The 15,077-nt window shown below is 39.0% G+C and overlaps 2 protein-coding genes across 2 annotated transcripts; both read left to right on the top strand.

Annotated features, from left to right (window-relative positions):
- The first annotated feature begins 1,054 nt into the window (after positions 1-1,054).
- On the top strand, positions 1,055-3,875 carry LOC146608966 (uncharacterized). Its single transcript, XM_085348842.1, has 5 exons — positions 1,055-1,521; positions 1,780-2,029; positions 2,370-2,619; positions 2,709-3,276; positions 3,467-3,875. Exons 1-5 carry the CDS (start codon positions 1,055-1,057, stop codon positions 3,873-3,875), a joined length of 1,944 nt encoding a protein of 647 aa, XP_085204968.1.
- Positions 3,876-7,424: 3,549 nt separating this feature from the next.
- Positions 7,425-14,391, top strand: LOC146608967 (cytochrome P450 4F3-like). Its single transcript, XM_085347291.1, has 13 exons — positions 7,425-7,631; positions 7,822-7,966; positions 8,059-8,112; positions 8,252-8,379; positions 9,415-9,536; positions 9,616-9,765; positions 10,064-10,193; positions 13,055-13,121; positions 13,275-13,404; positions 13,498-13,631; positions 13,897-13,961; positions 14,040-14,122; positions 14,199-14,391. Exons 1-13 carry the CDS (start codon positions 7,425-7,427, stop codon positions 14,389-14,391), a joined length of 1,608 nt encoding a protein of 535 aa, XP_085203417.1.
- The last annotated feature ends 686 nt before the right edge of the window (positions 14,392-15,077 follow it).

The raw sequence follows: 15,077 nt of genomic DNA on the forward strand, positions 1-15,077 counted from the left end.
TTGACGATAAAATTATGCTATAGTAAAGATATGAAACTGTTACGCCCAATACAGACCGAAAATAACACTGCTGCTGCAGACACACCAGCTGAGTGAGAGAAAAAGCAGTTTACAGTAGTTTAGTATTAAAAGAAACCAGAATAAACACGTAGGCTTAGTCTGCATTCAAAGGCATTTTTAAATCTGCTTGGAAGACCCACTTTTTCTGTGTGGCGTTTGACCAAGTGTGAAATTTTATTGTTTTATTTTATTGTGTCAATCCATGTTTTTGTGTCTTGCACTTTTAAAAAAAATAAAAAAATTCTTATATATAATTGTAACTGTTTGGTGCTTTATAAATAAAACCTGGCTCAGCTTTGTATCTTTAGTTCATCTATCCACCAGATTTCTGTGGTCACAGGAAAGATAACTTCACCAGCTCCAAGTTCAAACTCATAATCTGATTACAGAATGCCTGCACGTTGTTAACGTAGGAAACATCGGAACTTTTGTGATTCTGTTTACTCTTAATTTCTTAGTTTTGATTCCCCTTCTGTGATTTGCTTTGCTTTTGCACACATTTTTTTTTTCATAATTTCCCAGGTTTTTGCCAACAATAATGCTCAAAAGTCACAGTTTAAAACAAAACAACTGTCTGGTTCACAACAAACAACTATTCAGACTGGTACTCTGCTGGGCCCCAGCAATTAGAAACTGAACAAAACACTTCAGTGTATGGAGGATGTTTGTGTCGTTGGAGAAACTGTAAAATCTGATTTATTTTTATTCACACCTGTGAGATACATTATCAAACTTAAACTCTAAACAGGGACAAAGATACAGTGACTTGTGTTGATCAGATTTAAATTCAAACTACAATATTGTCATAAATCATAAAGTAAATGTTCACCATTCTAGAAGCAATAAATAAAATGAGCCACAACTCACTGAGTTGTTTTTGTTATTTTTAAATTAAGTATTAATAATATTGTTGGTAGAGCCTCTGTCATCTCATTAACTCCACTTTTACTCTCCCTCTCTGCATGCAGCAGGTTTAAAGGTTGTCCTGAATGAAATGGCAGAAGGGTACGACTGGTTCACCAACCAAAGAAAATCTCCACCTGCTTCCTATTCCCCTCTTTCATGTCATGACAGCGGCTCCATCCAAAAATGTCTGCCAGTGAAAACTCTGCAGCCTTTCTCGAATGATGGTAAAATTGAGCATGACGAAGACTCTGGGGGCCGTCAGTTGAATGAGGGTCCTTCGCCTCATTTGTATGAGGAACTTTTCTGTGCCGGTCAAACTTCCATCCCTCTGGGCCATCTGGCCAGTGCCCTCATGACCTCGTCTGGGCTGAAGACTGATGTGGTGAAACAAGGTTACCTGGGGAAGCTGGAGCGGAACCACAAGAGATATTTTGTCCTCAGAGCAGGGAGTCACACTGGGCCGAGCCGACTCGAGTGGTACAAGAGCCAGGAGAAGTTTATGGCAAAGGAGAAGTCTTCTGGCAAAGCTGCGCTGTTTGGGTCGAGCAAACAAGGGTCTGTAAAAGTGACTTTATATGTGAAGCATATGATACAGCACCCTCAAATTGATGTTTTTAGTAGTTTCTTTATAAATCTCTAAATAATAATACAGTTAAAAATATTTCAACTATTAGCAGGTAGTCCTAAATTTAAAAAGTATGATACTCAAAACATGTGTCCAAAAATAGGTGTGTTTGTAGAGGGTTTATAGGATGTATGTCTTTCATTTTCATCTGAAGAAGCATTAAAATCTAACTGTATTTAATTCCCCAGAGTGATTTACTTGCGGTGCTGTCTTGGCGTGAGCCGGATTGCCAGTTCCCGGAAAGGCCACACTGTGGCGTTGTATCCCAAGGATCAGACCATGGTGCTGGTGATGGAGGACCAGAAGGAGCAGGAGGATTGGTATGTAGCCCTTAAGAAACTGATGGAGGAAGAGCAAAACGATGAAGAGTATGGCGAAGGGGCTGATGAAGATGATGATGGCTATTGCACTCTGCCCCCTGCTGCTTTCTTTAAAGAGGTTAGAGCACTTTTCGGTTGTAGTTAAGATCATAAGCAGTTGATTAAATATACTGAATTTAATAACATCTTGATCAAAGCGAGTAGCTTCCCTGATACTCAGAATCAATCAGAAATGGCAAATATGACAACCTTATTCTCAATAGGACACATTTATGCCACACAAGTGCTGTACCTCCTTCAAAAAGAAACCTAATCTAATGATTAAACATAAAAAAGGACTGTGCAGAATTCATATTTTCATCAGATGGCTGCTTTGACACCCTCAGTCAATTCAAAATAGTAATTAAAAAAACCTCCCAGCTGTCTTGCTCCAACCTGTTTCTGTCACATTGTCTAAGGTTTGGCCCATTACGGTGAAGCCCAGAGGTCTGGGTAGTTCCAAGTCCCTCACTGGTGAGAATCGGCTCTGCCTCACAGCAACATCTCTGATCTTGGTGAGAGTGGGTGCAGGAAATGATTTGCCATCCGTCACGATACCTTTGTTGAGCGTTCGCCGCTTTGGCCACTTGGAGGGCTTGTTCTACTTGGAGCTCGGCAGGTCTGCACCAAATGGTCCTGGAGAGATTTGGATGGAAACAAATGACCAAGGTAATTAAACAAACAAAAAATGTTGTGTTGAGGCCTGACTGGACAAAAGTAAAGAGTGTGACTCATCCTGGTGTATATGTTCTTTACAGGAAACAGAATACTGGCCCAGCATATTCACGAGGCAGTTCGGGAGGCAGTTCGGGCACTAAGAGTTCTTCCAGAGTTGAGCTGCTCTCCAGTCTCCAGTCAGAGTCAGAATAAAGGCCTTCTGGCCTCAAAACGCTGCAGACCTAAATACAGAAACAGAATGGTGAATGTAAGACCACAGCGTCCCTTAGTCTTGTTCCCCAGAAGTCCTGACATACAGACTAGTCCTGCACAGTCTTGTGTAAAGCCCCTCGAACCAGACGAAACAAATCCTGAATCGTCTCCAAGCTTGAGCTTTAATTTCAGCCCTTGCAGATCTCAGAATAGGTCCATTTCTGAAACTTGGAGTGACATGGAAATGAAGATGGACCAATGTGATGCCGCAGCCTGTGAGATGCAGGAGTCCGTTGACGACAGGGAGGGACTGGGATACATGGTCATGTCCCCTCATGTTAGCCGCAGCTCATCTGTGTTATCTCATGATGACTATGTTACCATGGCAAGCCCACATAAAAATAGCCAGCCAGCTTACTCGTCATCCTCTGCTTCTCTGCAGACATCATTCATCAGGCAAGTCTTTTTCTTACCTATATTGGTACTAGCAGAATATATGATCTTGAAACAATGGCTGAAATACTTTTGACAGAGGGTACCGCAAATAAAAATGTCAGAATTGATCAACATGTTTTTTGTTTTGTTGTTTTGGTTCACCTTGGCTGCCAGTTGTGTAATTTCTAGAGTAAAACTTTTGTCGTTTTAGCTCCTCCTCTGACAGCAGCTCTCCCCTGGACCCGCCTCATCATCTGACCAATGAGCACAGTCGGCCACACTGGCTGATGACACCAGCCCAACAGTCAAAAATGGATGCTGACCAATCGCAGATGAGCATCAGTTGCTCCACCGAACCACAAGTTGATACAAAGCAGGAAGGCAGTAAAAGCTCAGCACAGACTGGAGTCACTTCTCCTTTAGGGAGCATTGATGGGTCCGACCTGAAAATTCCATTTGTCACATTTGGATCAGGCTGTAGTGGGCCGATCCAGGCTAGTTTCAACTTGGATACAGATCAGTCTAGTCAATTCCAAGCTGTACCAGGCCAGTCTAGTATTAGAAGATGCTGGCTGTCATTGCTTCTGCCTGCTTGCCTTCAAGCTGAGGACGCATCCTGAGTGTTTGTAATGATTTAATGTTTTGTTTGAATCTCAGTAGTGTAAAGAAAAGCTGATTATTTATAGGTCACTTTACAAATGAAAAACTTGAAAATTAAAAGAAATATTTCAGTGAGATTGTTGCTGACACTTGTTGCACTTGATCACTTGCAGTCGTTGCACATGAAAAGAGAAGCTGGGACTAACGTCTTTACACAGTTTAGTAATGAGTATACTTTTGAGAAAAATAAAGTTGTTGTTTTACAGTTTGTCTGTAAAAGCGCACAGTATGCCTCTTTTTGTCAGTGGGTGTTGTTTTGGGGGGTTTCTTCTGCTTGGAGTCTTGTTGTTTCGTGGAGGAAAAAAATTGTTAAATAAAATGACATAAATTGAGTTTTTCTAAAAGTTTTTCTTCCCCTGTTTGGTAAAAAATTGTAAATGCCAGTTGATAAAATGCAAGTGATGCATTATATCTAATCCGTCTGTTAACACGTCACTAACTGTTCTCTAGCAAGACTTTAACACAACATATTAAAACTATATTTAAACTGTAGGGAATTAAGTGTTGAGTGGCCGGTGACTGTTAAGCTTATTTCTAGCTTCAAAATAGATTTTTAATATGCTACCATGTCGATGGATTTGTGAACATGTATATCATATGCACAACTGTGTGTGGCCTATCTCCATTCAAATAAAGTGTAGTACTCTACAATACTCTAATTAAATTCAAATGTAGGAACATTTCCTATTCCTGTATCAATACAATGAGGACAATGACCTAACACTGTTGTATTGCAACATGGAGTAGTGTCCAAAAGCCACCCCCTTATTTCTTTATATTCTGCTAGGAAAATGGGTGCAATGAACCATTTGCAAGCATACATGGAAATACAGGATGTAACGCAAAAACAGTTGTAGTACTTTAATGCTCAGCACAGCCTGAAGTATTTTAGGCAGCTTTTAAGTAGTCTTCAGGAATAGAAGGACACTCAAAGCTCTTCTTTGGATGAGAAAAAATGATGCAACTGTAGCTGTAGTATTGATTCTGATATAGTGCAGGCCTGAGCCTGACTTGTAATGCACACTGGCAGAGCAGTTACTGCAAATAAATCCAGATGTGGCCACCAGGAACATCATGGAAGCCTTTTGTGCTTAAACATAAAAACCACGTCGTGGGGTATGAACCCAAAGAGAAGAAAAACAGGATGTCTGTGTTTGCAATTATACTGAAGAACAAGCTGTTTTCTAGTTTGGGAAATTGACTTCAGCTGTGATCTTGCAATACTGTCTGTGGCTTTTTCCTGTTGAAATATAATACACTGCTCTTCTTTATTCAAGTGGGTGTCAAATTCTTATTAAGCTGTAAAGCAGTGTCACTGCTGAGCGCTACTGCTGCTCATCCCTTTAAGTCTGTATACAAACAAAAGTCAATGACTGTAACTTTGTTATTATTGCATGCTGTAGTACCTAAGAGTACGCATGTTCTTAGTGTTTTCTATCATTTCAGTGTCCTGAATGGTTCTAGGAATCCTCACAATAACAAACAGTGCTTTATAGAGGCTGTAACAATAATTACATGCAAAGCTGCCTCTGTAACTGTGCAGCTGCGTTTCGTTTTAACGTTATTCTACCTAAAATCATGTCTCACTAATGCATTACTATGTTCTCTGTATGTAGTGTACTAACTCACTGCGTCACTGTATTCAGATGTGTTTTCTTGCTTCTGTGGACATAAACACACTCAGATGGTTTTTGTGGTAATGACTGGCATGTGTCTGATCCTGCCACTAACACACGACTCTGAATATTCACAACGTCAGGAGCCTAAGCACCATCCGGCCTGGTTAGAACCTGAAAGGAAGACTGCCTCTTTTTGAAAAGTGTTGTCTTTTCTTGTGTGTGTGTTTAGCCTCATGCTTTTGAATGTTCAAATACTGGCACAGAGAAGAACAGACCACTATTGAGTTAAGGCCTGGTCACCAGGCACTCCCAAACAAGCTCCCTCACCAGACCTAGCATCAGGATGGGGTCTCCACCGGTGTCCCTGGGTATCTCCAGTAAGGTTTATATATTCAGAAATCAGTTTATGGACTGATTTCAGATTTTGAGTTGCACTTAGTCTGACCCCTCACCCAGGACCATTTGCCCTGACAACATTGCTCCTGAAATCTAACATCTCATCACAATAAGGTGAGTCCTGACACATACAGGGTCTCCATCAAAAGGAATCATCTAAGGTGCATTAGGCATCTGATCAGGACGCCTAATGCATCCTGCATTGGAGTCTTAGATGAGGCGTTTTGGGCTTGTCCCACAGATAGGAGACCATGGGAGACCAGGGCAGGATGGGAAGATTATGTGTGATGACTGGCCTGGAAACCAAATGGTAGAAGTGCTGGAAGAGGCAGCTGGGGAAAGTGAGGTCTGGGCATGTATGGTTACTACCCTATGACCCAGACCTGGATAAATGATTGGTATTTAAAAATGCTTGTTGATATGTTTTTAAGACACATCAATAAAATATATTTTGCACATTTATGCTATTAGACTCTGGAGCTCCCCCATGTTCAACGTGATTCACTTACCAAAACAAAAAAGAAGTGCAATAAACAATCTGAGTGAATTTGACAAAGACAGTTGGTGATAGCAACAGATATTAACATTATTGTTAAATGAAAAATTGTGTTTTTTTGCAAAGATTATCATCATGTACACAAAATCTGATACATGATTACAATTTTCATTTTTAATGTATGCTGTGATTAGTTAGTGCTCATTTAAAAGTTTAGGAATTGTTGTGCCCATGGTGCAGTTGTCATTGAGATTTCCTTTGAGAGGAAACATGACATGTAGAGTTTTTATGAAATGACAGAGACTAACAAGAGCTCAACTACAATAGGCTCATCCCAAACTGGATTTTTTATTCTATTAAAGCCACAACTTTAAAAAAACTAAAAATGTTTCCTCTTGTACCCGTTGTGTGAATTCTGTGGTAAACATGTTGCCCCATGTGATTTGATCTGTGAAGGAGAACGAGAAATGCATGCCACTTTCTTCATTTACGCTTTCTCTCGGAAACACTTTCTAAGACACTATGTCAAAATTTAGCTTTGTTCTTACATACACATACAATTTTACTTTACATTTCTGGGGGCAGACATTTAATTTGGTTATTAGCTTTCTAGGGATTTTTGTTTGTTTGTTTGCTTTTGTGTGTGTTTTGCCATTTCACTTTTTTTATCAAGCTTTTTTCCAGGATGGGATAATGTTTATATTTCTACAACTGCATATTTTGGAAGATTTTGCTTCTCTATGTACAAACTGCTTCCAGCACTGTTGCACAGTACAACAATGCAATGCCTTTCAGTGGTTTCAACAACTTGATGCAGTTAGAGCAATGCAGTTCAGTGTAATACTTTAACCTTTCAGTATTTACAATCAGAATTGGTGGGGTGGAGCAGTTTCCTCTCTACATGTTTCAACATCAGCAACTTCCCCCTATAAGAAACACGACAGAGCAGGATCAGTGGTGAGAAACTTGGACTTCTGGATGCTAATTTCTCTCTCCTAATGATGACTCTCCTGCACACTGTCCTTGCTCTGGTCCTCAGCTGGACAGGTCTCTCTTCAGTCCTGTACATTTTCAGTACTGGACTGTTTACTGTGGTTGCACTTTGGACTGCGAGGCTGCTGCTGCGGCACGCCTGGTACTCTCACAAGTTGTCCTGTTTCAGCAAACCACAGACACGTTCATGGCTGTTGGGCCATCTTGGGAAGGTACGACACGCAGCAATCATCTAGATTTTTATGATCTATTTGACATATTTATCTCTAAATCGTAACATAACTGTAGAGTTCCGAATTAAACAGGGTTTACTTTCTGTTGCAAAATATCACCATTATTTCCTCTTCGACTGTTTTAAACACCGCAAAACTTTAAATTTTGTTTCGGGATGAAACATTTTAGATGCAGAGCACAGAAGAAGGTCTTCAGCGGGTGGATGACCTGGTGCAGACATACAAACACTCCTGCTGCTGGTTCCTCGGTCCTTTCTATCATCTGGTCAGACTCTTCCACCCTGACTACGTCAAACCTCTGCTTATGGCACCTGGTAGGGTAAAACACCAACAGTCAGTCAGTATTAAACCACATTTCCAAAGCTTTTGTTCTTCTCTCACATCATCTGTTATTTACTTTTTTCAGCCAGCATCACAGTGAAAGATGAACTCATTTATCATCATCTACAGCCATGGCTGGGTAAGTCAGACATTTCAGTTTTTCTCATCCATGGTTGCAAGATAGGATCACTGTCAAATTTTTTTAAATTACCCAGTCTTAATAGAACATAGGAAATACAGGAAAGAATTATTCCTGCAAACTCTCTTTTTTCTCTCAGGAAACAGTGTGTTGATCAGTAACGGAGAGGTGTGGTCTCGCAAGAGGCGGCTGCTCACTCCAGCTTTTCATTTTGATATTTTGAAGAGCTACATTGCCGTTTTTAACTCCTCAGCTAAAACCATGCATGTAAGAGACACACAGGCACACATAGAGATACACAAAACATGCTAATTTTAGTTTTTACTGACATATTTAGACAAGCAAACACTTGAAACCTTTAAAAACTGCATATGGTTAAACTGATACAGCAATGAGGAAAATTAGGTTTCCAGTTAACTTCAGGTTACAAATTAAGTTAATTGAAGGTTACCCATAATCTTCTTATGGCCTCTGACAGTGGCCTCCTCTCTGTGCTTATCCTGCTAGACCTCAATGCAGCATTTGATACTGCTCACCATAATATTTTGCTACAGAGATTAGAACATGCCCTTTTTAAAAAAAAAATTTATTTTTTTTTAGACTTTACAGTGTGACTGTATTTATTCAGGGTCAGGACAAGATCTCATTTCAGATTTTAGAACTCCTTTACAACGTTTGTGTAATGTTTTCTTGAATAGCTTCTGAAGGACGGTTTTGATTCAAGTTATCAAAAGTTCCTGTTTGGGAAATTGTGAATACAACTTTTGTTTTCTTTTACAAATTACACGTGCACAGCTCTTATATTTGAGCTTCTCTGGGTGATGGCAGTCAGACTTTTGTTGCTTTCATCTTGCTCATGACAGATTTGTGTTGCACAAGAATGTTTGACACTGTATGTTTCGTCCTCACTGGTAGGTACCCATTACTACACATCACAAAGAGCATGTATAGAGGCGCTGCGCACACAAGCACACAACAGCAGTGACAAAACTGCGTACCCCAGAGGTTCCCGTTGCCACATTTCTCATTATATCAAGCCGTGCGAAGCTCACTTTGTATGGAGTTGCTATGGTTACTTGTTAGATCCAGCTGGTTATAGATTTTATATTTGTGTATTGTTTTATTTATATATTTTAATATTATATTATGATATTTTCCAGTATTGTCAAAAACGTATGCTTATCATGCACAGAGCAGGTGCTGTAAATTATATACCATATGAATCACACACCACATATGATTTGTTTCCATGCTTATGCTCACACCTTTATCCTGTTAATCCCTCCTTGTTTCCGTTTTCAGGACAAGTGGTGCCGACTTGTAGCAGAAGGCAAAACTAATCTGGAGATGTTTGACCACGTCACTCTGATGACTCTGGACAGTTTACTGAAATGTGCCTTCAGCTACGACAGCAACTGTCAGCAGTGAGATCAGCCACTTACTTCAACTGATATCTCCCATTTTTGTTGTAGTTGTCAGTTTCTAAGAAGATTGTCCCTCCAGGTCTTCCAGTGAGTACGTGTCAGCCATAGTGGAGCTCAGTGACCTGATAATAGAGCGTAGAGAAAAAAATATTTTACACCACTGGGACTGGATTTACTGGAAGACTCGGCAGGGGGAACGATTCAAACAAGCCTTAAACACAGTACACAGGTAATAATCTGACCTTCTGACATTCTGCAGCTGAGTTACACAAGTCACATAGAAGGCTGCAATTGTGATGACACATTGTTACTCCCAAATGGTGAAAACTAAAGTGTTACTGTCCTTTATGTTGCTTATCTTCTTTTCCTTGTGCAATACTGTTGAAAAAAAATCTATTTAAATCTAATGTTCTAGATACTTTTGATGCTGTAATATTCTTGAATAGTAACTTGTAATTATGTCTAATGAACTGTTGAGTATGGTAAAGGCAGGCTAGTGATGTAAACCGCTGCATTCTGGTTTACAGGTTCACTAGGGATGTGGTTGAGAAGCGCCGCACCCTCCTTAACCAACAGAGGGAGACAGAAGCACAATCTGAAATTGCTCCAACAGCCCAGAAGAGGAAAGATTTTGTAGACATCATGTTGTTGACAAAGGTAGGATGGTACTCAACTTTAATAGAAAGCGACTGAAAGAAAATGAGCCGGGCTGAGCCGAGTAGATACCAGGAGGAGGTAGTAGTGGAAAAAAGGAGTGTATAGAGCCATTTTTAATTGAAATACTGCACCGGCTTAAGTGTCTCTTAAATAAGGGTTTGTAACATGTAGATGATTCATAATGAGGAAATTTCAACATAGCCAGACTTTCTCTGCATTAGCTGACTTCACATAATACTAGATGTCAAAATCTCACAGAGGTGAAAAATAAATTACCTGGAGTCATATTTAGTTTACTACTTCGTGCACTTTTGCTGCTGCTGTATATTTCATACAGCTGCACATTAAAGTTAAAACTTTTCATACATTTAAACATTAAAAGTTACTCTGTGTATATATATGTATACACTCATGTTTAAAAATGATTAAATCAACAAGGCACTTTGTTCACATTGTACTACATTAACTGTTTATTAAAACCTCTTTGCAGAAAAATTCAATCTTTCACTTCATTCTACCTGCATGAAGAATGTATCATAGCAAATCTCACAGCAAAATATTAGTTGTTGGATCTCTACATTTTCCCCGTGTGTTTTAGCATGCAGCACAGTTTCTGCTGCTTTGGGAGTAAGACAATATTTAGATGACACATATCTTTGGCCAAATGGAATTCAACTGTATTGATTTCACTGCATATTCTTCGAGCTGGTTGGATATATAGATGTGCTATACAGGCTCACTCTTATGGGCATCTGAGTGGGTCCTGGATAAGTCCTTTTAGTGACCAGTGACTTGTTTTTCTTGGCCTCCGCATATTAATTATCCTGCAGTTTGTGGTGTGTTTTCAGGCAGTTATATAATAATACCCTTTCCATATGATATGTTCTTGGTTAAGCTTCTGTTCATGGATGTAGTGTTTTAGGCTACATCCAGATGAACAAAATCAACCTTTTGGGATTTAATTAGCTGGATTATTGAGTATGCATCAGTTATTCGCTTCCAGAGCCATTATATTTGAACTATTACTGAGACAGCTCTGAAATAATCATGTAGAACTGATCTATATGTGGAATTCTGTGCAGACAGAGAACCTCCACCAGTCATTAGTGGCCTGGAACAGGTGATGGTATGGACCTTCCACACATATGCGTAAACTAAGTGAAAGTGTGTAGGAAGATGGTGTTGGGGACACTTTGAAATTGGCCACAGTGTAGGTAAATAGTTAGAAGTGAAACAGGGCATTTTAACATTGATCTCAAAAAGGCCTTCGACACAATCAATCACTCAATTTTATTGGATAAATTGGAAAGATATGGTATTCGAGGGAAAGCTGGTAACTGGTTAAAAAGTTACCTAACGGGTCGGGAACAATATGTTAGCATAGGGCATTACCATTCAGAGAAACTTGGTATTACATGTGGTGTTCCCCAAGGGTCAGTGTTGGGACCAAAACTTTTCAATGTATACATAAATGATATTTTTGATGTTTCTCAAGTACTTAAACTCATACTGTTCGCAGATGACACCAACATATTTTTCAGTAGCGATGATTATACTGATCTTGTAATGACCGTAAACAGGGAGCTAAAATTAATTTAAAAAATGGATGGACATAAATAAATTATCATTAAATATAAATAAAACTAAAGCAATGTTTTTTGGTAATTTAAAATATAATATAGAATTACCAATTATCATTGAAGGTGTACCAATTGATAATGTGAGTGAAAACAAATTTTTGGGAGTCGTAATTGATAATAAAATTTCATGGAAACCACACGTCAGACACATAAAAACCAAAATTTCCAGAAGCCTCGCAGTTTTGAACAAAGTGAAGCAATTCCTTGATAAAGATGCACTTCGTACTCTGTACTGTACCCTGGTTCTTCCATATCTTACATATTGTGTGGAAGTGTGGGGAAACACATATAAAAATACAACTAATCCATTAGTCACAGTACAGAAACGAGCACTGCGTATTATTCACAAGGCTGGTTATCTAGATCATACTCACAAATTCTTTCTTCAGGCAAAGTTACTTAAATTCCAGGATCTGGTTAATTACAATACATCCATAATTTTGTATAAAGCTTTTACTAAACTTTTACTGGCAAATTTACAAACTAGATTTGAAATTCGAGAAAAGGTTTATAATGTGAGAGGCTTTGGAGAATTCAAATTACCCAGAACTCGAACAACCCGTAAAGGTTTTTGTGTGTCTGTATGTGGTGTGAAAATCTGGAGCAGTCTGAGTTTACAATTGAAACAATGCAAAAATATTCATAGATTTAAATTTCTCTACAAACAGTTGGTCTGGTCACAGTATACTCAATGATGGTTTTAGTGTGCTCTGTAATGTCTGTTCTCTTACCATTGCTGGTATGGATTCCAAAAAAAAAGTGTGTGTATGTATGTACATATATGTACATGTGTGTGTAGATATATATATATGTATATGTGTTTGTTACTTGTAGTTATTACTGCCTGTTACCTGTGGTAATGCAATTTATAATTTATATATTCTGTATTCAGTTATGAAGGCTCTAATTGTTGTTTGCGAGCTGCCGTTTAGATGCTTGTATCTGCCCGGGGCTGTTGATGGGTCTGTATGCAATGATGGGCGTAGCTGCGGGAAGTTTGTTTTTTTTTGTTGATGAGTGAGTATAGGGGTGGGATTTAATAAGTTTTCTTCGTCCCACTCCTTTTTCAGGCAATTTTTGTTTTTTGTTTTGTGCATTTTATGTTCAATATAGGTATTTGTTGTGCCTGAAAATGAACAAATAAATGAAATGAATGAAATGAAATGAACATGCATTACATTTTTGGCACTGCATTAGTTGCAAGATGTCTGTGTGTTGAAGGATGAAGATGGGCAAGGACTAACGGACGAGGAAATGCAGGCTGAGGCCAACACTTTCATGTTTGCAGGTGACATGTTACAGTAACATCTGTGGTCACACATAAAAATTACACCATAGTGGTAACTGCTGCTGTATACTCTAGGATGTCTCTTTAAAGCTGCAGCTCATAGTTTGCTGTCATTATCCTCACACTTTGCAAATCTTCCTTCTTCTCGGGCAGGTCATGACACAACAGCCAGTGCCATCTGCTGGACGCTTTATAATTTAGCACGCCATGAACACTATCAGGAAAAATGCAGACAGGAAGTGATGGACCTGATAGAGGGACGAGATGGACAAGAAATCCAGTGGTCAGAAAATACAAATGCCAGCAACATTATTGGTAGTTTCAGATGTTTACATGTGAATTTTATCTCAGTGCCCTGACATGACTTGATCTTAAGGGAGGATCTGTCCAACCTTCCCTTCACCACCATGTGCATCAAAGAGAGCCTCAGACTCCACTCTCCTGTGCAGGCTGTAACACGGAGTTACACCCAGGACATGGTGCTGCCAGGAAACCGAACAGTCCCAGCAGGTGAGGGGGGAAACTCTCTTTCAAGATTTTCAAATAGACTTAGGAGATTCAAGAGCTGTGTCTTGTCATAAATCATGCTTTAGCTTTCATTTGTGAGACAGTACTTTAAGGGATACTATTTAAGGAGAGATTACTATATATTAGTTCCAGTTTTTAATGTCAAGTTACACACTTAATGAGAGAAGCTGATAACGAATAAATGTTGAAGTTGTAAAAGGAAAGTTTAAGCTTTAACTAACTCAACTAATTGTTTCTTGTAAACCAGGTACAATCTGCTTGGTAAGCATTTATGGAACACACCATAACCCCACTGTTTGGACAAACCCACATGTAAGCACTTAGTAAGATCATCTTAATTTTTGATACAAATCTGTCATATTTAATCTTTGTCATTTGCTCTCTAACCAGGAATATGATCCCCAGCGATTTGACCCAAGCAACAAAAAGAGCCAAACCTCTCATGCCTTCATCCCCTTCTCCTCAGGCCCCAGGTTCAGTTTCAGAATTATTCCCAACAGTATAACTAGGAAATGTTTTGGTAGCAAAATAACAAGTATATTTTAACAGGAACTGCATTGGTCAGAAATTCGCCATGGTGGAGCTCCGTGTTGTTGTGGCGTTGACCCTGCTCAGGTTTCGACTGACCCCAGGAGTGAATCCTGAACTCGGGAGCAGCAGAGTTCGCCGTCTCCCCCAACTCGTCCTGCGTGCGGAGGGAGGCCTGTGGCTGCAGCTGGAGCCTCTGAACACGCCCACATAGCAGGAGCAGTCAGATGAATGAGCCAATAAGATGATATAGTAACTTGTGTTTTTGAGAAAAGAGTAAAGAAAAGATCAGCCAGGAAGTGAAACTTAATGCAGTATCTACGTCGATGCCCACTGACAAACGTTATCTATCTGCAGTAACTTTTTGGTGTATTTATCTAATATAGGCAAATGCAATAATAACCATGCAACTCTTTAATGTACCTCTCAGACCGTAATTAGCAGTTTGGTTTTGAGGTTTCATACATTAATATAAGGGCTAAAATCTTCTTGTCAGAAATCGACATTTAACTGGGCAAATAAAAAAATTATCTTCTTTAACATAAAAAGAAACATAGCATTCACAATTTTGTTTCCTTTCTTACATTTTGGTGGCACAGTTGATCTGTCATAACTTCGATATACTGCAGCTCTATATTTAAGTACTGTTAAGAAAAAAAATAAGTGAATTTCAAAAAAACCTTTTTTTTAGATATAAATATACGGCTTTATAGCTTTAACTTTTACCTGCAATATTTTTACATGTGTAAAAATGATTACATTTTAACTATTAATATGATGAAATGTTCCTACAGCACAACTGATCAACCTTAGAGTTGCAGAAAAGTACTGTTATTATAATGTAATTGTATGTCAATTCTCTTACATGGCAGTCTTATTTAATCATAAAAATTACATACC

This window comes from Diplotaxodon limnothrissa, linkage group LG23, assembly GCF_057381915.1.
Source record: "Diplotaxodon limnothrissa isolate DT_005_m linkage group LG23, D_limnothrissa_male_GT1.1, whole genome shotgun sequence".
Taxonomy (NCBI): Eukaryota; Metazoa; Chordata; class Actinopteri; order Cichliformes; family Cichlidae; genus Diplotaxodon; species Diplotaxodon limnothrissa.